Source organism: Triticum aestivum, chromosome 3A (genome assembly GCF_018294505.1).
Source record: "Triticum aestivum cultivar Chinese Spring chromosome 3A, IWGSC CS RefSeq v2.1, whole genome shotgun sequence".
NCBI classification, from domain to species: domain Eukaryota; kingdom Viridiplantae; phylum Streptophyta; class Magnoliopsida; order Poales; family Poaceae; genus Triticum; species Triticum aestivum.
The window spans coordinates 559,303,489-559,326,629 of NC_057800.1; the positions used below are offsets into that span (position 1 = coordinate 559,303,489).

The 23,141-nt window shown below is 47.1% G+C and overlaps 1 protein-coding gene across 7 annotated transcripts; it reads right to left on the reverse strand.

The window, feature by feature from the left end:
• Positions 1-17,230: 17,230 nt before the first annotated feature.
• Positions 17,231-22,940, reverse strand: LOC123062215 (uncharacterized). 7 transcript variants are annotated; one of them, XM_044485636.1, is made up of 8 exons: positions 22,593-22,939; positions 21,710-22,079; positions 21,191-21,316; positions 19,827-21,103; positions 19,045-19,736; positions 18,293-18,408; positions 18,023-18,114; positions 17,231-17,700 (listed from the first exon to the last, which is right to left on the reverse strand). In XM_044485636.1, the coding sequence occupies exons 1-8, from the start codon at positions 22,593-22,595 to the stop codon at positions 17,563-17,565; spliced, it is 2,814 nt and encodes a 937-aa protein (XP_044341571.1). In that variant the 5' UTR covers positions 22,596-22,939; the 3' UTR covers positions 17,231-17,562. The 7 variants fall into 7 exon arrangements, with proteins under 7 accessions (XP_044341571.1, XP_044341570.1, XP_044341567.1 ...); XM_044485635.1 differs by having other exon boundaries at positions 19,045-21,103; positions 21,710-22,060; positions 22,593-22,938; XM_044485632.1 differs by having other exon boundaries at positions 19,045-21,103; positions 22,593-22,938.
• Between the last annotated feature and the right edge of the window lie 201 nt (positions 22,941-23,141).

Here is a 23,141-nt window from a genome sequence, read left to right on the forward strand (position 1 = left end):
TGCGGTTGATATAGTCGAACGTCTTCGCGATCCAACCAATCAAGTACCAAACGCACGGCACCTCCGCGATCTGCACACGTTCAGCTCGGTGATGTCCCTCGTACTCTTGATCTAGTTGAGGCCGAGGGAGAGTTTTGTCAGCATGACGGCGTGATGACGGTGATGATGAAGTTACCGATGCAGGACTTCGCCTAAGCACTACAACAATATGACCGAGGTGGAATTCTGTGGAGGGGGGCACCGCACACGGCTAAACAATCAACTTTGATGATCTCTATGGTGTCCCCCTCCCCACATATATAAAGGAGGGATGGGGAGGTCGGCCGGCCCTCATGGGTGCGCCAAGGGGGGAGGAATCCTCCTCCTAGTAGGAGTAGGACTCCCCCCTTTTCTAGTCCTACTAGGAGAAGAAGGAAGGAGGGGGCGCCGCCCCTCCCCCTAGTCTGATTTGGACTAGGCCCATGGAGGGGGGGGGGGGTGCGGCCAGCCCTTCTCTCTCCCCTAGGCCCAATAAGGCCCATTACTTCTCTGGTGGTTCCGATAACCCTTTCGGCACCCCGATATATATCCGGTGACCCTCGGAACTCATCCGGTGTCCGAATATAGTCATCTAATATATCAATCTTTATATCTCGACCATTTCGAGACTCCTCGCCATGTCCGTGATCACATCCGGGACTCTGAACAACCCTCGGTACATAAAAACATAAACTCATAATACCGATCATCATTGAACGTTAAGCGTGTAGACCCTACGGGTTCGAGAACTATGTAGACATGACCGAGACTCATCTCCGGTCAATAACCAATAGCGGAACCTGGATGCTCATATTGGCTCCCACATATTCTACAAAGATCTTTATCGGTCAAACCGCATAACAACATACGTTGTTCCCTTTTTCATCAGTATGTTACTTGCTCGAGATTCGATCGTCGGTATCATCGTACCTAGTTCAATCTCGTTACCGGCAAGTCTCTTTACTCGTTCTGTAATGCATCATCCCGTAACTAACTCATTAGTTACATTGCTTGCAAGGCTTATAGTGATGTGCATTACCGAGAGGGCCTAGAGATACCTTTCCGATACACGGAGTGACAAATCCTAATCTCGATCTATGCCAACTAAACAAACACCATCGGAGACACCTGTAGAGCATCTTTATAATCACCCAGTTACGTTGTGACGTTTGATAGCACACAATGTGTTCCTCCGGTATTCGAGAGTTGCATAATCTCATAGTCAGAGGAACATGTAAAGTCATGATGAAAGCAATAGCAATAAAACTAAACGATCATTTATGCTAAGCTAACGGATGGGTCTTGTCCATCACATCATTGTCTAATGATGTGATCCCGTTCATCAAATGACAACACATGTCTATGGTCAGGGAGCATAACCATTTAACGAGCTAGTCAAGTAGAGGCATACTAGGGACACTCTATTTTGTCTATGTATTCGTACATGTACTAAGTTTTCGATTAATACAATTCTAGCATGAATAACAAACATTTATCATGATATAAGGAAATATAAATAACAACTTTATTATTGTCTCTAGGGCATATTTCCTTCATTTATGACAAACGTGGTCCACATGTCAGGGCGACTGATGGCCTGCAAGTGCGCATGGTTTAGTTGCAGCTTTTTTGAAGTAAGAATATTGATTGCACAAGGAGCACAGGAATCGGCCTTTTGTCTCTTGTAGGGCTCAAATAGTAGTGACTGAAGTTAAAGGAAATCCAAAGCAATAGTAATATGGGTGAAAGAGGTGTAGTGGGTGAAGTAAATTACTAAAATAAAATAAAGTAGCAAGAGACGTGAATTAAAGTTGTTGAAATCGATAGGACTAAGGCGTTCCCAAGGAGTCAGGATTCCCCACTAGTGTGTGTCTAATACCGGTGCCTAAGCATAATGTTAGTATGGTCCACAAAGGAGATCTCTTTGAGGTCGGACCCATGGGCTTCATAAAATAGAAGGAACCTCTCAGGGTAGACTTAGAGGACTGAGGGGAAGTAGTTAACTGAACTCTCTTTTGCCACACTCGGGGGCTGCATCAGGCAAAGTGGACCTCCCTATAGTCAGCTAAGAGGATGCATTGAGGTTTCTCCCCATAATGTCTGGACTCAGGGGTTGTATCGTCATTTACCGACCTCCCCTGAATAAACTACCGGGAGCAGCATCAACGTAACAAACCATATCTAAAACTACCCTTTCGCTATCAAAACCCGGGGGTAGTATCAACGTTAGATCTCTCATGATTAACTTTGAGGTTGAATCAATACCGATCTCCTCATAGGCACCGCCCGAGGGTTGCATCACAGATTTAGCCGGCATCCTCGGTTTCCCTCCATTGCTTATTATTTGCACCAGAGTGAAGTAACTTCATAAGTTGTACTACTTATAAAAGTTTTTGCATTAACTATGCATGTGAAAGCCCACTTGGTGTTCCAGTGTTTAACAAAATGCAAACCCAAATTTTCCTTGTTTTCTGGACCTTGCAGGTACTCCAGCCTCGTCGTATCCGAGCGCGAGGGCTCCAACCTCGCTGCTTCCGGGCTCGGGGGCTTCACTTCGCCCAAACAGGCTCCATGCCTCATCTAGACTCGGGAGCATCACGTTGATGCTTGGCAGATAGAAGGCTCTGCCTCACCGTGACTATATTCATGCAGCTACAATCATCACTAGATCCTCCACCCGACTCAACGAGTCGGTCAAAGGCCCACCGGGTGCACTGTCGTGCCCCTAGTGTCTACAGAAGACAAAGTAATCGCGACACGTCACAGACGCTGCTGGGCTCGATCCCTCGAACCCGAGCATCTTTAACGACAAAACAAGATAAGGAGGTCGGATGCCCTGCGCACTGCATGTGGTGGGCTCTAGTCTTCCCTTCAGATGTGGTACTTCGTAATCCACCCCCTCCTTCCTCTCTCGCGGCACTTCGAATTGGTCTAGTGATAGAGACCTCGTACCTTGTTCTACTCTTCTATAAATGAAAAACGCGCAAGCTTTGCGAATTCATGATTTTTTTGACACAAATACAACGAACACATACATAAATGTGTGAAAAATTAGGACGCCTCTAACTGAGCTTAGTGTGGTATAAGGATTTATTTTTTGTTCTATTTTGGGTCTTCGATCCTTGGCGCAGCGATAAGTTGTTGCCTTGTGATAAGTTTTTGTCCTGAAAACAACCTCTTACAGAAAATGCAGGGAAAGACTATAGAACCAAAGTGACCGGATCTTTTCTCAGAACCTGCACAATCAGGAGCTACGTGCACTGGGCTGCCCTTTCTTTATCCTGGTTCTTCGATTCTGAAAAAATCCACTCATTGTCACTCAAAAGGCATGCACAGTAGAACAACCACCCGATCCAACACACGAGACCACTTGGTGAAGATGGAGGATGTGCCGGCTTGTTACTACGAATCGTGCCGGTACTTCTCTGTCCGAAGTGCGTACAAGCTGGAGGAAGGGGTTTTCAAATACACAGGGACTGACTGTCTCCCGATCCTCCTTGCCAGAATCAAACTAAAGTTGTGTGGCTTGGTCCTCTTGTCTTCCAGCGCGCTTGGTTCCTACGAAATGATGTGGTCCATGACCAAGGAAAACACTCCATTACGGATTCTGTTAGATTCCTTGAAAACTACATTAGTACATGTACAATGGTGCTCTCTTAGGAGTGTCACGTAGGATAAATAATGAGGTGGAGGAGAGAGAACTCGTAAGAAAAGGCTTGTCTTCTCTTAAATAAGACAAGACAAGAGATGATCTCTTAGCACAATATGTCTCACCATGTTTTTAGGAATAACTAGTTATTGAAGATAAGGCTGAGATATGACCCATTGTGGACGTCCTTTTGTCATCTCTAAATTACATGCAAGACTTAAGATAAGACTATCTTATCAACCACTATGAAGCGGATGCCAAATATGATGGCCCGCTTATATCCCACTTGGTTGTTGAGGTTACGGAGGTTGGATTGGATGATGCAAGACCTGGGTCCATGTTTTGTGACTTCATGGCGTCTTTGCGGAAATCTAAATCGCACTCCTCCAAAAAGAAACAAAAACCGCCCAAGAAGGCAAAGAGTTCAACACAAACCCGAGTTTCCACAAGAGAGGCATGTTTTGGAATAACAAAGGTCTCTCAAACTTGGCTAAACATAAACACGTCAGTGATTGTGTCCGGGAAAACGGTTTGGATTTTGTGGCAATTTCTGAGGCTGGCAAGTGCGACTTTCGCCCGCATGTCCTCGATCACCTATCAGGTGGTTTCGACTACACATGGCATAGTCTACCAGCTCATGGAAGATCTGGAGGAATCCTTCTTGGGATAATGACAACAACCATGGACTTGTTGGCTTTTCCGATCGGTGAATTTCATATAAAATTTCACCTGCAGAATAGAGCTGACAATTTTACATGGACTCTTGTCGCTGTCTATGGGGCTGCCCAAGATGAACATAAATCTGCTTTCCATCGGGAATTGGTTAACCTGGCTAAGAATAATCTGTACCCAATGCTTATTTGAGGGGACTTTAACATTCTGAGGTACCAGGAAGAGAAAAATAATGACCGTTTCGACACTCATTGGCCTTTCCTATTCAATGATGTGATAGACAGTTTGGATCTTCGGGAGGCCAGTATGTTGGGGTGTCAGTTCACTTGGGCGAACAACCGATCTGTGCCGACATACAAGAAGCTCGATATGGTACTAATGGATACCAAATGGGAACTAACATTTCCTTTGGTAACCGTGCGAGCCCTAGAGTGTATCGAGGCCTTATCAGATCATGCACCCATCATTCCGGATTCTAACTCTATGAACCCAGGCACCCAGACTGTTTGGGAGAGGCTGGCTGCATAGGGACATATTCGTAGACATGATCAAGAATGTTTGGGCGAGGCCCGCTGTTGGTCCTACACCTATTCAACGATGGATCTTTAAAATAAGAGCCATGAGGCGACACCTCTCTGGATGGGCAAAACACACCAACGGAATTTATAAAAAATAAAAACAAAGGCTCTGTACCATCATTGATGACCTCGACAAAATTGCAGAGACGCGCACATTATCTCAGCAAGAGATTGAATTGAAAAATCAATCTAATGAGATGGTTTCCCGTCTACTGCGAGAAGAGGAGATCAAATACTACCAGAGATCCAAAGCTGATTTCATTTTTATGGGTGATAGTAATACAAGATACTTCCAATTGGTCACCAATGGGCGGCATAGGAAGAAATGTATTTACAGTCTCCAACAAGATGAGGGGAGGATTGAAGGTCAAGAGGAGATCAAAAAGTATATCACCAAATACTACAAATCTCTTTTTAGAGCGCCGACTGAAGGGAATTTCACCCTTGATGAGACCCGAACAGATGATATTCCACATGTCATGGTAGAAGAAAATGATATCCTAACGGCGCCATTCTCAGAAGAGGAGGTGCGAGCTGCGGTGTTCCAAATGGAACATAACAAAGCTCCAGGCCCTGATGGTTTCCCCGTAGAATTCTATCAGAATTTCTAGGATATCATCAAGTCTGACATTTTGGAGTTGTTCAATTCTTTTCATGCCGACCGACTTAACCTATTCAGACTTAATTTTGGCGAGATTATATTGTTGACAAAGATTAAGGACGCCAAACGGATTCAACATTTCAGACTCATATGCCTCCTTAATGTCAGCTTCAAGATTTTCACTAAAGTGGCGACGAATAGATTAAACTCGGTAGCTGACCATGTTGTTCGGCCATCTCAATCAACTTTCATGCAAGGAAGGAACATACTCGATGGCGTAGTAATCCTGCATGAGACCGTCCATGAGATGCATGGAAAAACATGAGTGGAGTAGTATTCAAAATAGACTTTGAAAAAGCCTATGACAAGGTCAAATGATCTTTCCTCCAACAGGCCCTAAGGATGAAAGGCTTCTCCGATAAATGGTGCAAGTGGATCCAAAATTTTGTAATTGGAGGTAGTGTGGCCATCAAAGTCAATGATGATGTCGGCCATTACTTTCAGACAAAAAAATGACTACAACCGGGTGATGCCATATCCCCAATGTTATTTAACATTGTGGCTGACATGTTGGCTATTCTGATTGAGCGCGCCAAGCAGGACGGACATAATTCTCTTTATGAAACATGACCTAGACAAGGCTAGAAAGCTAAAACTTCTGTTGTCAGCGTTTGAGCAAATGTTGGGTGTCGGTGTCAAAACCGGCGGATCTCGGGTAGGGGGTTCCGAACTGTGCGTCTAGGCGGATGGTAACAGGAGGCGGGTGACACGATGTTTACCTAGGTTCGGGCCCTCTTGATGGAGGTAATACCCTACGTCCTGCTTGATTGTTCTTGATAATATGAGTAGTACAAGAGTTGATCTACCACGAGATCGAAGAGGCTAAACCCTAGAAGCTAGCCTATGGTATGATTGTCTGTTCTTGGTCCTACGGACTAAACCCTTCGGTTTATATAGACACCGGAGGGGGCTAGGGTTACACAGAGTCGGTTACAAGGAAGGAGATCTACATATCCGTATTGCCATGCTTGCCTTCCATGCCAAGGAGAGTCCCATCCGGACACGGGACGAAGTCTTCAATCTTGTATCTTCATAGTCCAACAGTCCGGCCAAAGGATATAATCCGGCTGTCTGGATACCCCCTAATCCAGGACTCCCTCGGTAGCCCCTGAACCAGGCTTCAATGATGATGAGTCCGGCACGCAGATTGTCTTCGGCATTGCAAGGTGGGTTCCTCCTCCGAATACTTCATAGAAGATTTTGAACACGAGGATCATGTCCGGCTCTGCAAAACAAGTTCCACATACAACCGTAGAGAGAATAATATTTTCACAAATCTAATCTGCCGATGCATTCCGCAGTGTGACATCACACCACAGCCAGGTCACCATTCGAATCGTTTTTCACAACCAACCTCAGCGCGTTTCGCGAGGCGGTTTCCTTGGCATGTCTTGTCGAAACAGAGATTGTGTCCCCTTATTACGGGATTCCCATCAATACGGACATGGCTAAGCCAACCACGCCATCAATTACGGCGCTTGGGGGATAAGCGAGTTTTACCAGGCTAGTGGGGGCGCATAGTTTCGTCCGCCCTTATAAAGGGGTAAGGGTTCACCTTTTTCTTCCCACGCCTTCTTCCTCCTTGCTCATCCATTCTCACGCACTCGAGCTCCAGCGCCCAAGTCCACATCCTTCTCCTCAACCCTCTCCAAACATGTCCGGAGCGGGAGGCAAGTGGATGGTCTCCTCCGTTACGGAGGGAGACATCAAAAAGCTACGCGGGGCCAGATACTTAGCCGCGGATATTGCGCACCGGCTGCCAGCCGCGGGGCAGATCGTCCCTACCCCAGAACCTTACGAAAGGGTGGTTTTCCTCACCCACTTCGTCCACAGACTGGGGTTTCCCCTCCATCCATTCGTCTGCGGCCTTATGTTCTATTATGGGCTGGACTTCCATGATCTAGCTCCGAATTTCATCCTCAACATCTCGGCGTTCATCGTCGTGTGCGAGGCTTTCCTCCGCGTCCGGCCCCACTTCGGCATGTGGCTGAAGACCTTCAATTTCAAACCGAAGGTAGTAGGCGGCCAACAAACGGAATGCGGTGGAGCCATGGTGGGAAAAATGCCCAACGTTACATGGTTCGAGGACTCCTACGTGGAGACCATAAAGGGGTGACAATCGGGATGGTTCTACATCACCGAGCCGCGCGACACCAACTGGGTGGCGGCCCCCGAGTTTTGATCCGGAATCCCCACGTGACTCACTTCCTGGAAGGAGAAGGGCATGTCCTGGGACTCATCGGTGGAGCTGGACGGACTCCAGAAGTGTATCCGAAACATGACGGGCAAGAAACTCAAGCTTGTCAACATAGTCCAGGTCATGCTCTTCCGCCAGATCCTCCCGTGTCAATGACGGGCTTTCAACTTATGGGAGTTTGACACGGCCCAGCACCAGACTCTACACGAGCTCTTTGACACGACGCATAAGGACGTCTAGAAGGTGCTGTTCAAGGGCGCCGAGGTCCCCCCTCCCCTTACCAGGACCGCGGGCTAAGCGCGACGCGCCCTGCAAATCCGGTAAGTTCTATACAGCTCGTAGGGTATTTATTTTCCATAGTTTAACCATGTGCGGGGTCTGAGCTCCCATGCCTTTGATAGGAGTGGGTGGAGATATCGGAGCAGATTGACTATCCGGCCCCTCTGCCCGAAGGTCCTGCAGACGCTCTCCTAACAGAGATGCGGACTCCGGCTCCTTATGAGGTGCCGGAGAAGAAGATCAAGAAGAAGGCCACGGGAACCCGAAAGAGTTCCCGGCGCCAGGTGGTATCGTACTCATCATCCGATAACCCCGAGACGCACTCCTCCCGTGAAAACGAGGAGGAGGAAGATGACGGTTCTCCCCTCCAGCCCGGGGAGACAGGAAAAGGAAGGACGCCCCAACCGGGGAGGCCGGAGGGTCCAAGAAGGGAAGGACTCTCCTTCCAGACTGTTCCACCGCCGCCGCCGACAGCGAAGACGAGTGGTTACTCGGGGCCAAGCCCCTGGCGAAGTCGTAAGTATTCGGATACCAGAGTAACTCATAGCATACTTTTATTGCACTGCTTCTCCTAACGTCGAATATGATCATGCAGTCCACCCCGAGCCCGCATCGACGTATCCTCGTCGGATGGTTCCTTGGACTCGTCGGATATGAATAGCTTGTCACTTCCAACCGCCTCCTCTCCTCGCCCTACGGACAATATCGAGGTATTGTCTCAAGGGGCACCAAACCAAGGGGAGGTAGTCCTGGAGGCACCTCAAGGCGACCTTCCGGACTCCAAGTGCAAAGGGAGCAAGACTCCCAAGGGCTCCAAGTTCGGCCCTCAGCCGAACACCACGCTGGAACCTCCAGTGGTTCCGGACTCCGGCAGGCGCCCCCCTACCAAGAGGGGCAAGCCGCCCGTGGCGGTGACCTCTGTCTATCCAGAGGCACCGGACAACCTGCTGGGAGCGCTTCGTGATGCTTCCATCGATGAAGAGCACCGCACTATTATGAGTGCGGTGATCAAGAAGGTTCAGTCCGCCAAGAGCGGACTGACTGAAGCCTGTGCCAGCCTTCTAACAGGCTTTGAGGTAAGTATTTAAAATATAGGAAAATATTACCGCATAGACAGTAGCCCCTGATGCTCTGTTTGGTGTTCACAAAGAAAAGCCAAATAGAGGATCAAATAATATCTGCAAGAGTCTAATACAAATATGTCTATATGCGTATGCAGGCTTCGCTGCTGACCTCTGCCGCACTGACTGCGGAGGTCGCCGCACTAAAGCAGAACCTCGAGCGGTCCGAGAAAGAACTCGGTCTTGCCAAGAGGCAGCTCGAGGAGAACAAAGGTAAGTAATACCTTGTCTATATATATATATATAAGATGTGGTTGCAAAATGATAGGATCATCATGGATGTGCCAGGGGCCATGACCGAAGTGGCGACCCTGAAGCGAGCGCTGTCCGAGGCCGAAAACAAAGCGGCCGAGGAGCGCACCGAGCGGGAGAAACAAGAGGCACGGGTTGGCGAGGTGCAGCAAGAGCTCCAGGCTCTCGTGAAGAAGCACGAGACTTTGGAGCTTGACTCGAAGACGCGAGAGTCCGAGCTTCCTGCGGCCCTCGAGAGCACAAAGCATGCCAAGGCTGAAGCCCAAAAGGCCCTCCAGGAAATTGAGGTGATGAGGAAGATAGTGACGGGTAAGGCATTCATTATGCAAAGCAAGCATGTGAAAGTAAATTACTTGTTACTTACCCGAGTCCGGAACTCTCCAGGAGCATTCGCAGATTTGCCCCATAGCGTGTCGGATGCCGCAAAGTACTACCAGGCCGAAGAGGGAAACTCGACGGAGAAGTTGTTCCAGTCTCAGTATACTGGGACCGAACACCCGATGCATGTGAGCGACCAGCTGAAGCAACTGGTCGAGCTGCACAAGGCGACCGAACAGGCCATGAGGGGCCTTATAATCCAGATGTGGCCTGGCGACTCCCTTCCCAACAGCTACTTCGGCCTGGTGAGGCAGCTTGTGGATGCCTGCCCATGGCTGGAAGTCATAAAGCGGTCCGTCTGCATCGAAGGTGCACGCCGGGCTTTTGCCTGTGCGAAGGTGCACTGGGCCAAGATGGACGCCGAGAAGCTGGTGAAGGAGGGGCCGCCGCAGGGCAAGGATCATCGCCACCCTGAAATGTATTATGAGGGTGTCCTGAAGGATGCCCGTCTTGTGGCGGACGAGTGTGTGAAGGATGTAATTTTTGAATGAACTTGCTCGTGTGATCCTGTATTATGAAAACTTGTTCATGTGCACTATGCAACACTTGTTTGAATTTAAAATATTACCTTCTGTGCGGCTGTTTATCAAATCTGAGAGATGTCCAGTCGTCGGCTTCTGCCCCCATGCCACGAGTGCTAGGGTGTTCAGGATAAATCTGAGCACTCCTTTTCCCATTGTTGGGTCCTTCGAGGGAAGGTGCTCAGCGCAACGAACAAGGCAATCGGACTATAATGCTTTATCACTCTCACTTAGCCATAGAAGTCTACAATTTTAAATTTTGGCAAAGCCCCTAGTATTCGGAAGGCTGAATTCGGGGCGCTATACACGCCTAAGCCGGACAAAGCCGACTCCTCACCCTAAGCGACATAATTCTTTAGGGACTCGAGACCTCTCGAACAGCGACCAGCTCTCACCTTATCATGACAGTCAGTTTTAGCTTTCTCTACTGAGGTGCTTGCCCAGATGAACCGGGGCACAATCGCAGTAGTTCTCCCAGTGCTACCTTAGCCGATATAGCGGAACGTAAGGTACCAAAACATGGGAGCCGGGCAAACCCAACTATTGACCAAGACATGATTCGGAGCTGATACATGTAATGCTATAAGTTCGGGGTGCCGCACTGTCGAAAGTGTTCGGACTTCTCACGCCGTATTATGGGGTACGCTTAAGCCCCTGGCGTATTGGCCGTACCAGAGTGTACGGGTGCTGAATGTCATGAATGAACATATATATAAAAAAGAATAGAGAATGCGGTAATAGTCTAGTGCTATGCATTGTTTATTCAAAAAGGTGCATCGAAGCAGAATGATACAAGTAGTGCGATAAGCAAAAAGTAGAACTATTTGACATGTCCCCTCCAAGGGCAAGCTGAGGAATGGTATTTAAAGCAGGTATTTCACTCGTTATCAGAGACCACCTGGGAGTTCCATGGTGCGACGTAGCTTTCTGCCTCCTTGGTTGTTGTATCGTGTGTCCGGCAATCGTACTGCCGGACGGGGTTTCCAGAGAGTAAAGTCATGAAAGAGAGAAAAAATAACAAAGCGGGAAGCCCCTAGTGCGGTTGAGCCGTGTTTTGGGGCGTGCCATAGTCGTGCCCCCCCACCTATGCCCATGGTATTTTCAATGCGTAATTATGTACGCGTGGCACGGATTTTGCCGTTTGGCTGGTACTGGGGTGGGGGCCGCATTGCTATGCGAGCTCGGAACGTGCCAGGCGGTCTCGTTGCAGATTACTCTGGGCGCGCTTGACGGTGTCCGGGTGTTTAATCACCGAACTGGTGGATTGCCTGAAGAGGCTGCTTTGTGCTTCTACTACGAGGGCCGCAGTGTGCTCCTCTGTGCGGAGAGAGCGCTCTGTTTTTCCATTGACTGTGATGACCCCCCGAGGTCCTGGCATCTTGAGCTTGAGGTATGCATAATGCGGTACCGCATTGAATCTCGCAAATGCGGTTCACCCGAGCAGTGCATGATAGCCACTGCGGAACGGTACTAAATCGAAGATTAACTCCTCGCTTCGGAAGTTATCCGGGGATCCGAAGACCACTTCCAGTGTGACTGAGCCTGAGCAATGGGCCTCTACACCTGGTATGATGCCTTTGAAGGTCATTTTTGTGGGTTTGATCCTTGAGGGGTCTATACCCATTTTGCGCACTGTGTCCTGATAAAGCAGGTTCATGCTGCTGCCGCCACCCATAGGGACTCGAGTGAGGTGAAATCCGTCGATGATTGGGTCTAGGACCAGTGCGGCGAATCCTCCATGATGGATACTAGTGGGGTGGTCCCTGCGATCGAAGGTGATCGGACATGAGGACCATGGGTTGAACTTTGGGGCGACTGGCTCCAACGCATATAGGTCCCTTAGCGCATGCTTCCGCTCCCTCTTGGGGATGTGGGTTGCGTATATCATGTTCACCGTCCACACTTGTGGGGGGAACCTCTTCTGTCCTCCGATGTTCGATGGCCGGGGCTCCTCCTCGTCATTGCTATATAACCCCTTATCTTTGTTTGCGGCATTTAACTTGCCGGCCTGCTTGAACACCCAACATTCCCTGTTGGTGTGGTTGGCTGGCTTGTCGGGGGTGCCGTGTATTTGACACGAGCAATCGAGTATACGGTCCAAACTGGACCGGGCCCGGAGTGCTTCTTTTGAATGGCTTTTTCCGCTGACCGGGTTTAGAGCCTCTGAATTCGGCATTGACTGTCGTATCCTCGGTATTGTCGCTGTTGATGTGGCGCTTGTGTTTGTTGCGACGTGACCTGCCATTGCTATCCTTGGTATCCGAAGTACCATGGTTCTTTGATATATTATTGCTGCGAGCCAGCCAGCTGTCCTCTCCCACGCAAAAGCGGGTCATGAGTGTCGTGAGGGCTGCCATAGATTTCGGCTTTTCCTGGCCAAGGTGCCGGGCGAGCCACTCGTCGCAGATGTTGTGCTTAAAAGCTGCTAGGGCCTCTGCATCCGGACAGTCGACGATTTGATTTTTCTTTGTCAGGAACCGTGTCCAGAATTGCCTGGCCGATTCCTCTGGCTGCTAAATTATGTGGCTCAAGTCATCGGCATCTGGTGATCGCACATAAGTGCCCTGGAAGTTGTCGAGGAATGCGGCTTCCAGATCTTCCCAACAGCCAATGGATTCTGCTGGCAGGCTATTGAGCCAATGCCGAGCTGGTCCTTTGAGCTTGAGTGGGAGATATTTGATGGCGTGTAGATTGTCACCGCGGGCCATGTGGATGTGCAGGAGGAAGTCCTCGATCCATACCGCAGGATCTGTTGTACCATCGTATGATTCGATATTTACGGGTTTGAAACCCTCTGGGATTTGGTGATCCATTACTTCATCTGTGAAGCATAGGGGGTGTGCGGCGCCTCTGTACTGGGCTACGTCGCGACGCAACTCAAATGAGTCTTGTCCGCTGTGTTCGGCCCGGCCGGATTTACTTTTATTGTATCCGGCGTGATGGTTATTGTCTCGCGTAGTGGAGCACCCTCGTGATCCGTAGATCAATCTTGTGTGTTTTGCTTTGTCCTCCAATATGTCTCGCAGGTCTAGCGTGTTTCCCCGTGCCTTGACATTTTTATTTGAGTGGCATCGGGGTGTGGGCTGAGCTTTTGGCTGAAATGTCTCTCTGTCGCGGCCACGAGGTGGCCAATCAGCCGCGTCATACGCTGGAGATGTAGGTTTTAATGCTTCCTCCTCCAGTCGGGGTAGCCACCTGCGCTTTGGGTAACTCTTGGAGGGGCGTTCGAGTTCATATTCCTCGGCTGCAAGGACTTCAGTCCATCTGTCAGCTAGCAAATCTTGATTAGCTTGAAGCTGCTGTTGCTTTTTCTTAAGGCTATTTTTCGTGGGTATAAGCCGACGCTTGAAGCGCTCTTGCTCGATGGGATCCCAGGCACGACAAATTCTTCATCGTCGAGGCTTGCCTCGTCTTCAGAGGGAGGCATGTAATTATCATCCTCCGCCTCTCCATCTGCCGCTCTCTTGGGAGGGCTGGCTTCTCCATCCTTCTGCTCTAAATCTTACTGGAGGGGATTGTCATCATCTTCGGCACTGTCCGTAGTGCTATTATCTCCTGTGCCGGTATCACCTCTTTTGCTTTGGCGAGACTTAGTGCGTCGCCGCTGTCGTCGGCGCTTGGGTTGCTTCTTGGAGGGGTCATCCTCTGTTGTCCCGTCTCCATTGCCTTCTTTGGGTGTGTCCACCATGTATATATCATATGATGAGGTGGCTGTCCAGTGCCCTGTGGGCAGTGGTTCCTGTTCGTCTCCTGCATCGTCGTCCATACCGTCGATGTCTTCGGAGTCGAAGTCGAGCGTGTCGCTCAAATCGTCGACAGTGGCTACTAAGTGGGTGGTGGGTGGGCGGCGAATTTCTTCGTCATCCGCATCCCAATCATGCTGGACATAATTCGGCCAGGACTCTCAATGAAAGCACCAATGTCGGTGTCAAAACCGGCGGATCTCGAGTAGGGGGTCCCGAACTGTGCGTCTAGGCGGATGGTAACAGGAGGCGGGTGACACGATGTTTACCCAGGTTCGGGCCCTCTTGATGGAGGTAATACCCTATGTCCTGCTTGATTGTTCTTGATAATATGAGTAGTACAAGAGTTGATCTACCACGAGATCGAAGAGGCTAAACCCTAGAAGCTAGCCTATGGTATGATTGTCTGTTCTTGGTCCTATGGACTAAACCCTCCAGTTTATATAGACATCGGAGGGGGCTAGGGTTACACAGAGTCGGTTACAAGGAAGGAGATCTGCATATCCGTATTGCCGAGCTTGCCTTCCATGCCAAGGAGAGTCCCATCCGGACACGGGACGAAGTCTTCAATCTTGTATCTTCATAGTCCAACAGTCCGGGCAAAGGAAATAATCCGGCTTTCCGGATAACCCCTAATCCAGGACTCTCTCATCGGGTCTTAAGATTAACTTCCATAAAAGTGAATTGTTCTGCTTTGGAGAAGCCGTTGAGGCAGCGGCTGTGCTGGCCTTTTTGGTTGTGCACATGGACAATTCCCAATTAAATATTTGCGAATACCAATTCATTATTAGCGACTCACCATTGCGGAGTGGAAGCATGTAGAGAAGCGGCTAGAGAAACACTTGAGCAGCTGGAAAGGCAAGTTGCTCTCGGTTGGAGGACGATTGGTTTTAATAAACTCTGTCCTCACAAATATGGTTCTCTATATGCTTTCGTTCTTCCAGCTCCCAAAAGGGGTCTTACAAAGACTGGACTATTTTAGGTCCAGGTTCTTTTGGCAAGGAGATGGTGAAAAGAAAAAATATAGGCTGGCCAAATGAAGTGTGGTTTGTAGGCCGAAAGACCAGGGCGGCCTCGGTATTCATGACCTGTAGGTCAAGAATGAGGCCCTACTTAGTAAATGGTTGTTCAAACTTTTTATTGAGGATGGTGTTTGGCAAACCATGCTGCGCAATAAATATATAGGCCAAAAGGCAGTGTCTCGGGTATATTGAAAACTTGGTGAGACTCACACTTTTGGGCCGGCCTAATGGCGGCAAAGAAACATCTCTTTCGCTTTGGGTCTTTCGTGATAAAGGACGGGTCGGAGATTTGTTTTTGGGAAGACATATGGCTAGGCAATGCTAGCCTCCGAGAAAAATACCCAGCCTTATACAACATTGCACGCGATAAGAATAATACTATTGTGCAAGTGCTCAGCTCATCCCCGCCAAATATTTTGTTCAGGCGGGATTTGATTGGCACCCGACTTATGTCATGGAATAATCTATCGTCCCATCTGGATTCGATTATCCTGAGTCCTGACACAAGGTCGTGATGTGTTTCGTTGGAACCTTACTACATCGGGGTCTTTCATAGTAGACTCTACGTATCGTGCACTCACGCATTCTGAGGTATCGGTGAGTAATAACAAAAAAAATTGGAAAGCAAAGGTACCACTTAAAGTCAAAATATTCATGTGGTATCTCCGTAGGGGAGTTGTGCTAATAAAACACAACCTCACACGACGCAACTGGTCGGGAAGTAAGAAGTGTTGATTTTGTACTCATGGCGAGACAATTAAACACCTCCTTTTTCATTGTAAGTTTGCGCGTTCTACGTGGTCAGCCATCCAAATAGCGTTAAATCTTTATCCGCCTACAAGTGTTGCCAATATTTTTGGTCATTGGCTGGACGGTATTTCAAATAGGTACAAAACGCTAATAAGGGTGGGAGCGTATGCCTTACTATGGTCGCTTTGGCTATGTAGAAATGATGTTGTTTTAATGACACAACTGTTTCTCCTTTGCAGGTTATTTTTCGTTGTACGCACTTGCTTCGTACGTGATGTACGCTACAACAAGCAGAGTACCAACCGCTATTCAAGACGGTGTGTACGCTGTTGGAGGAGGTGCCTACGAAGGTTTTTACCCAACATGGATGGCAGCATAATCTCCGGCTCGGTCCACCATCTCTTTCAACATAGGCATAGTATCGGTCTATAGACTCTACTGTTGCCGAATTGTCGGTCTTTTATCTTTCCGTTTATCAGACTATTGGTGTTTGGCTGTGTGCATCCTAATTATGCAGAGGCCGAGTGATACTCTTAATAATTTGTATCACTTTGATGCTACATTTTAAGATAATAAAAACGCCCTTTATCGAAAAATCTTATCAACTATTGTAGATGCCCTCATGGCTCCTGAAGGTGAGTGTCTCACTCTTGATGAGAAGGGAAAGAAGCCGGTTGATGCTACTGCTCCCCTGAAGTGCGAAATGTCAGTGTTGAACAAATCCGGACCAGGTCAAGTTGGAAAAGTCTAGATGGACTAAACCGCCTGATGGATGGTTGAAAGTTAACACAGATGCTGCATTTGTGGCCAATACAGGTGAAGCTGTGGGGATCCTCCCCGCCGCCCCCGGCGATTCCTCAAAAAAAATAAAAAAAACATGTGAAGCTAGTGTTGGATACATTATAGGAGATAACATGGGAAGATTTATCAGAGCTCCCTGCCTGTGCTAGTGTTGAGGAGGCTGAAGCTTGTGCATGGCCATTGGGCTGAAGACTGCTCTTGATATGGGTAATGAAAAGATCATAGCTGAATCTGATCGTTCTGCTGTTATGTCAAACATTATGGCTCCTGTGATTCCTTTAGCAGCATGAAGAGAGCATTACATGGTGATTAGGGAGAATATTGTTATCCTGAAGATAGGTAGAGATGGCAACATGTTTGCTCATGAATTAGCCAAGCAAACCCCCAGATCAGTGGTAAGGGGGGCAGTCTATCTGGGTCAACTACCACTGGATTTGGCACTGCTGGTGCTATATGATTGTAATGACCCAAATGATGTTTTATACAATTGCAATCTTTCCCTAAAGAAATGCTGGGTGATCAACTCACCACTCACAGGATCCGAACCGAGTGTTTAGTACATACAATTAACATGCCTCACGAAAAGAATCCCGCAAGCAATGAACATCCATCTTATTCTAAGTATAGTCAACAGTTGCACATTTTGTACTATCCTGGCAGCAGCCTCCTATTTACAGATAGGATTCTCACACAATAGCCAATCCCATCGTAAAATAGAATCGCGTATTAGTACAACCTCAATCTCTCAATATACCAAGGATGGTGGGTCTATCATCACTACACCAAGCCTCGTGAGTATAGCAGTGTCAGCACAAAACTTAACCAGACAAGCCAACACCAATACTCATGCTTGCATCGCTGGCGTTTCCGGATGAAACGGGCGGTAAAGACGGAAATCTTCCATGTTTCGGGTACTGCCATCAGGTGTTGTCGGGCTGACCTGTTCCATTTCCGAAATGAAGTAGCTCTCTTTCTCTTAGCTTCTTGCTAAGTTCTTCGTCCGACGGTAGTTTCCAGCCACCCTTCATGGCAGCAGACCACCACGCCTTGAGCTCATCCTAGAAAATACAATAAAATTCTGTCATCTACATAGATTGCTCGTGCTGACTGACAGGACCAAAACCATTGAAGCGAGATTACATATCTCCCTTTGCAATCACATGGACAAGACAACAGCCCACTAAGCATTTCTATTAATCTGTTCACTACCGTGAACTGACTACAAACTGATTTTATAAAGCTTGACTTGATATTTTTAATGAGGTTATTATGCTGTGCAGTGACGGCCATACAACTTAAACTTCGGTCAGCAAGAGAAATCAAAACATGACATTGTTCTACTTCACAACATTGATAAGATTACTGCCTTTTATACATTACCTCATGGAAGCCATGGTTGGATACAAAGCGAGAATCTACTTGGCAAGTTGAATTCCTGATCGTTACAGAGAGGCGATTTCTATCCAGTGCTCCTGTAAGAGAAGTTCATATTACATTGTTACTTCACGCCCTTTTTTAGGTTCATTAAAGAAATTGAAGAAAAAAAGAATCAATCTACAACCTGAGCATTTTATGTAACCAATCACCAAGTTAGACATTATTTTTCGAATATCAGGGATGAGAAACAAAGTAGACATAATTGTCATTTACCATTTATCCGAGCGACATGGTATCCTGTGCCACCCAATGCTTCCTCCCATTTACCGAAACGTAGACGCAAGAAAAAGCCATCCAAAGTAGTGTGCATTATTGGTGACAACAACCATCTGTCAAGGATCACCAATGTAAATAAAGAAACAAACATCAACTCTTCAGTTCCCAGTATCTTCCTCAATTTAAGCACAACTTCACAATCAACAATACTGAGAGATATCCTTCTGTACATCAATATGATGAACGGGCACTCTAGAACCCACTGATAGAGTATACGAACTAGTATCAAATTAGAGTCAACATAGTAAACTTTAAGCAGAAAATATATGAATAATATTAAGAGATGTATGGTAATAGTACTTTAGCATACACAAAGTAGGCACAGTTGGTCGTACAGGACATACATAGCATAGGATGTTTGTACAAGGAACCATTTAATATGTGCTCCTTACCTAAAATGAGTTCTCCCAGTAATTTCTATGGTAAAGTAAAATCTATGAACTTCCATGTTCCAGAAATAAAAACGAGCACCAAACCCACAGAAAGCTATAAGCTATATAATTGTCCAATGGAATCTCCATTAACATGTGCCCTTTTTTTTCATACCCGCAAAAAAAAACATGTGCCCTTTTCTTATGTAGAGAAAACACTATGGCATCCCTGAATGCAATCATGCACCATAGATAGAAGGCAGAAAGAGAAAATGTTGAAAGGAATTCAAAGGTGATCGCGAAAATCCAGTAGGGTACCTTATGATGTCTGATCGAGACAAACGAAGCCTCTGCAAGGCTCCAAAAACAACACTTGATTGATCAATGTCACTTGTAATAATATTATAAGGTACAATTTGCTTGTTATGTGGCAGACTCTCCATGGAATTTGAACCCACTTCCTTTATTTGTACTCCTCTTCTATCAACATATTCAGCAGACGTGTTTGCTTCTAAATTATCATGAGGAGCTACAGCCTTTCCAGTCATGCTCCCTCCACATTGCTGATGTTCACCTCTTGCCAACATGTTTCCTCTTAATTCCTCATCACTGAGAGGATATAATTGTTCCTTTCCTTTGTCACCAGACCACAAAACTAGCCTTCCACCACCACTCGAAGATTTTTGAGTTCCTTGTCCTGTCTCTAGTCCATCATGGCTGCTGTAATTAATAAAAAAAGGACTCTTTCTGTGATTATGGTCTTTAGTTATTCCACTGGAGATAGCCAACCTAATTGCAGAGGTCTTCGCATGTCTAAGCGCATCCAATCTCTTTGCAAGAATGGAAGCCATTGTTTCAGACTGCTTATGTTCCTCTGGAGGAATCACCGGGCATTTGCTACTTGTTGTCTCATTGTCACTTCCTGTGCTAGTGAAGTATTGTGAACTGTTGAATTCCTTCTCCACATTAACATTCTGTTGAGATGAAGGATACAGCTTATCACCTGCACCCTTTGGATTGACAGCACAAAAATCACTATATACATTGCATGGAGTTGCATCCGTCAATTTCATTGATGTTTTTGGTAAAAGCCGACTTACCCACAAGCTTTCTGTGATTCCACCTTTATTTCCCATTGCAGCATTCAAAGGGCTCGCATGGCACTCATTTTGTTTTTCTTCAAGAGTTTTAGAACATGACTTACTGGAGTTAGGCATCTTCAAGTTTCTTCCGGCTCTCAAAGGGAAAACTCCACTTTGATCTCTAAAATTCCATTTACCACCAGGTGACTCCATTTGAAGGTTGTCAGCAGCTAAAGTCTCAACAGCCACATCAAGAGTTTCTCTGCCTGTGCTAATTTCCTTGTCAAGCATAGAATTGCTACCATTCAAAGTCAGTGATAGCCTGTCGGCTTCACGCTCGGTGTGATTGATTTCTGATTGATGAGGGGTATCTCTTGAAGTTATCATAACGTTATGACTATAAAGAGATTGAAAAAGAGAATTGAAGCCAACAGACTGCAGACGATTGCTACTGTTATTTTCTAGTGGCAGAGAATGTCCTGCAAGTTCATGTCCAGTAGTCTCTGACAACTTCTGATTGGTAGTTTTATCAAACACAGTTGATCCATTAGTCAGAGAAGACATCCAGTTAAAGAAAGAGCTGCCATTTCTGTTCAACAATCCTGAGCAATAACTTTCATTGTATTCCCTTCTATATCTTTTATTCCGAGAAGACATCTCCGCTGTTGAGTATTGAGCATACTCTCTCTTTGGAGCTTTCATCCTAGGACAACTCTCCATACTCTCATTGCTATCATCACCCTCTTTTGTGTTGCTGACATAATTGCTCTGGTCGTGCATTACCTTTTCTTTGCCCTTCTCAAGCCTTGCAGGATTAACATCTGGTGTTGACTCATATCTTGCAACAGAATTAACACCGGATGCCGAATCACATTTTGAAACAGGGTTAACACCGGAGGCTGACTGACATTTGACAAGAATAGGCCCATCCTTATGGTGCTCCTGCATAACCTGGTCTTGGTGATCACCATTACAGTTTTCCTGCATAACCCGATCTTCCTGATTACCATTACAGTTGTCCTGCATAACCAGATCTTGGTGCTTATCGCTTTGGTTATCTAGAAAACCTGCCAACTTGCCTGGGACCTTTTTTGTATTACTGAAACTCCCAAAGGATGAAGGTGACTGTGCATTCACTGCATTGTTTGGCAAAACATAGTCCCTCTGACTAATTGCTTTTACTAATCGAGCTCGCCAGGTATTATCTGCCCAAGATCTCTCATTATGGACAGCGGTTGCACAGTAGACCTGTTTTTCCGAAATACTTTGCAGGCTGCCTTTTTTTGAAGCCAGACCTGTAAAATGTCGTGCTAAAATTTTAACTTTAAGAACAAAAGATATAAGTGTGTTTTAAATTAGTTGTACTAAAAATGATATATTACTGTGCGAAGCATCGTTGGAGCATCTTGTGGGGCAAATATCCGCTTCCTCTTTATTCAACTTATCTGCACAGCAGCTGTCAGACAATTCTTCCCCCTCACTCATCTCACTGATCCCTCCAGAGCATTCTACAAGAATTTAATCATTAAATAAGGTAAGATAATCACCCGTCCTGAGAACAGGATGATAAATATGGAAAATTCTTTGGGTTTGTTTTTCATTTGGATTATGACAATTCATAAGTGCCGACTACCCGGCTATTAGAGACATGGTAGACGAAATAAAGTGCGAAAATCTAAGAACATATGATTAGTAACAAATCTCGCTAACAAATTAGGGAATAATTATGTTTGAAAGATTTGAATAAATAAATAAATTCTGCCGGTTATGTTTGTACAGTTTGGACTCTTCTGGCAAGCTAAGCAGTTGTTGCTAAATGCAGATCTCTAAGCCAAAGCCAAGCGTCAACGTGTCTAAACCACTCGAACTCACCAAATTAGATTGGTGTATTTTAAACTTACTTGAATCTTGTTCCTGTGGTCGTATAGAAGTAGATTGTTGCGCATCAAGGTTTCGTGTTCTATTTGGACTAGCCGCGGATACTCTCACTGAACTGTCACTTCGAGTTCGAGGTTGCGACGGCATTTCTCCTGCATCCCTTAGGGTGGCATCTACGTTATCACCACTCTTGCCGCCGCTCTGCTGAGGCGAAGATATCACTATGTTCAAAGTATCCGCATTCCAGCGAAGAGAGGCTTTTCTTGTGCTTAGGCTGGAGGCTGCGATTTTAATGCTGAGACCATCATCCGGAGACCACACCAGCTCAGACAGAGGGCTCATGCCGGATATTTCGATTGCATTTACACCTGCACCTGAATGTCCACCAGATGCCTTTCAGCAGACTATAAGGTAAGAGGATGTTTGAAAGAAGTAGAACAACTCTAGATGCAGAAACAAACTATGCTATAGCTCATGAACTAGAAACAAACTTACAGCTGCAAAAGAATCTATCTTCCTGTTGTTCTCTTTTTTTTTCCAAAATAATAAATAGATTTCGTCCCAAATAATTTTAATTTTTTTTTTGCAAATATTCCCTCCCATATTTGCCTGTTCGCCTTGGGTATTGGCTAGGAAGCCAAATGAATGGATCATGACGCAAGGCAACACAACTACTTACCCAATTTAGATGAAAAAGTACAAACCAACACCGACTTGTGTGATGCTACTAATGTCGTTCTTACTAGAAAACCAAAAGGCTTAACGCCGGAAGCAGAATAAAAATATAAACAACATAGACAGCATCGGCCGAGAAAAGCGAGCATATAAATAAATAAACAAAACAAGTAAGTACAGGAGAGTGATCGCTGATGCAACAGCCGACCTCTGGGAGCGGCGAGGCAGTACCATCTCGTGTCACAGCATTGCTCCCCACGGCCACGGTCGGCCCTCGGAAAAGAGCGCGCCACCACCACGTACGCAGGAGTAGGAGGGGGTGGAAGAGGAGGAGGGATTTATCGGCGGGCGGCGGCGGCGGCTATGGCGTCCTAGCTAGCCTGGCTCTGGTTGGAGAATTTGGGAGCGGTCTAGGAGGGCAGCATCGCCATCGCCGCGGTGGGGAGTGCGGGTGGAGATGCTTTGTTTGTGCTGTCCGCGCCGCATGCGGCGGTGGAGCGCCGGAACGCGAGGCGGAGGCCGCGCCACGTAGAGGGCGCCTGCGACACACGACTCCCTGGGCTTCCTCCATCGGTCCCCCCCACCCGCGTTACGTCTGCGGGCTTATTACGGGAAAGGAGGAATCGCGGGGACGAAGGCGATGGTGGCGATCCGACGGCTGCGCGCCGTCCAGCCGGCGGATGTGGCGTGTGCCGGGGTCGGAGCTGTCCGTGTCGTGGTAGGGCAGCATCGCCTGTAGGTGACGGGGATGGCGATAAGCGGGAGATAACACGGGGCTGT

Coding starts and splice junctions, on each gene's coding strand:
- LOC123062215 (XM_044485632.1), bottom strand. Junction 21,317..21,709: donor ACCACAGGAACAAGATTCAA/GTAAGTTTAAAA, acceptor AAATTCTTGTAG/AATGCTCTGGAGGGATCAGT. Junction 21,104..21,190: donor CTCCAACGATGCTTCGCACA/GTAATATATCAT, acceptor GACATTTTACAG/GTCTGGCTTCAAAAAAAGGC.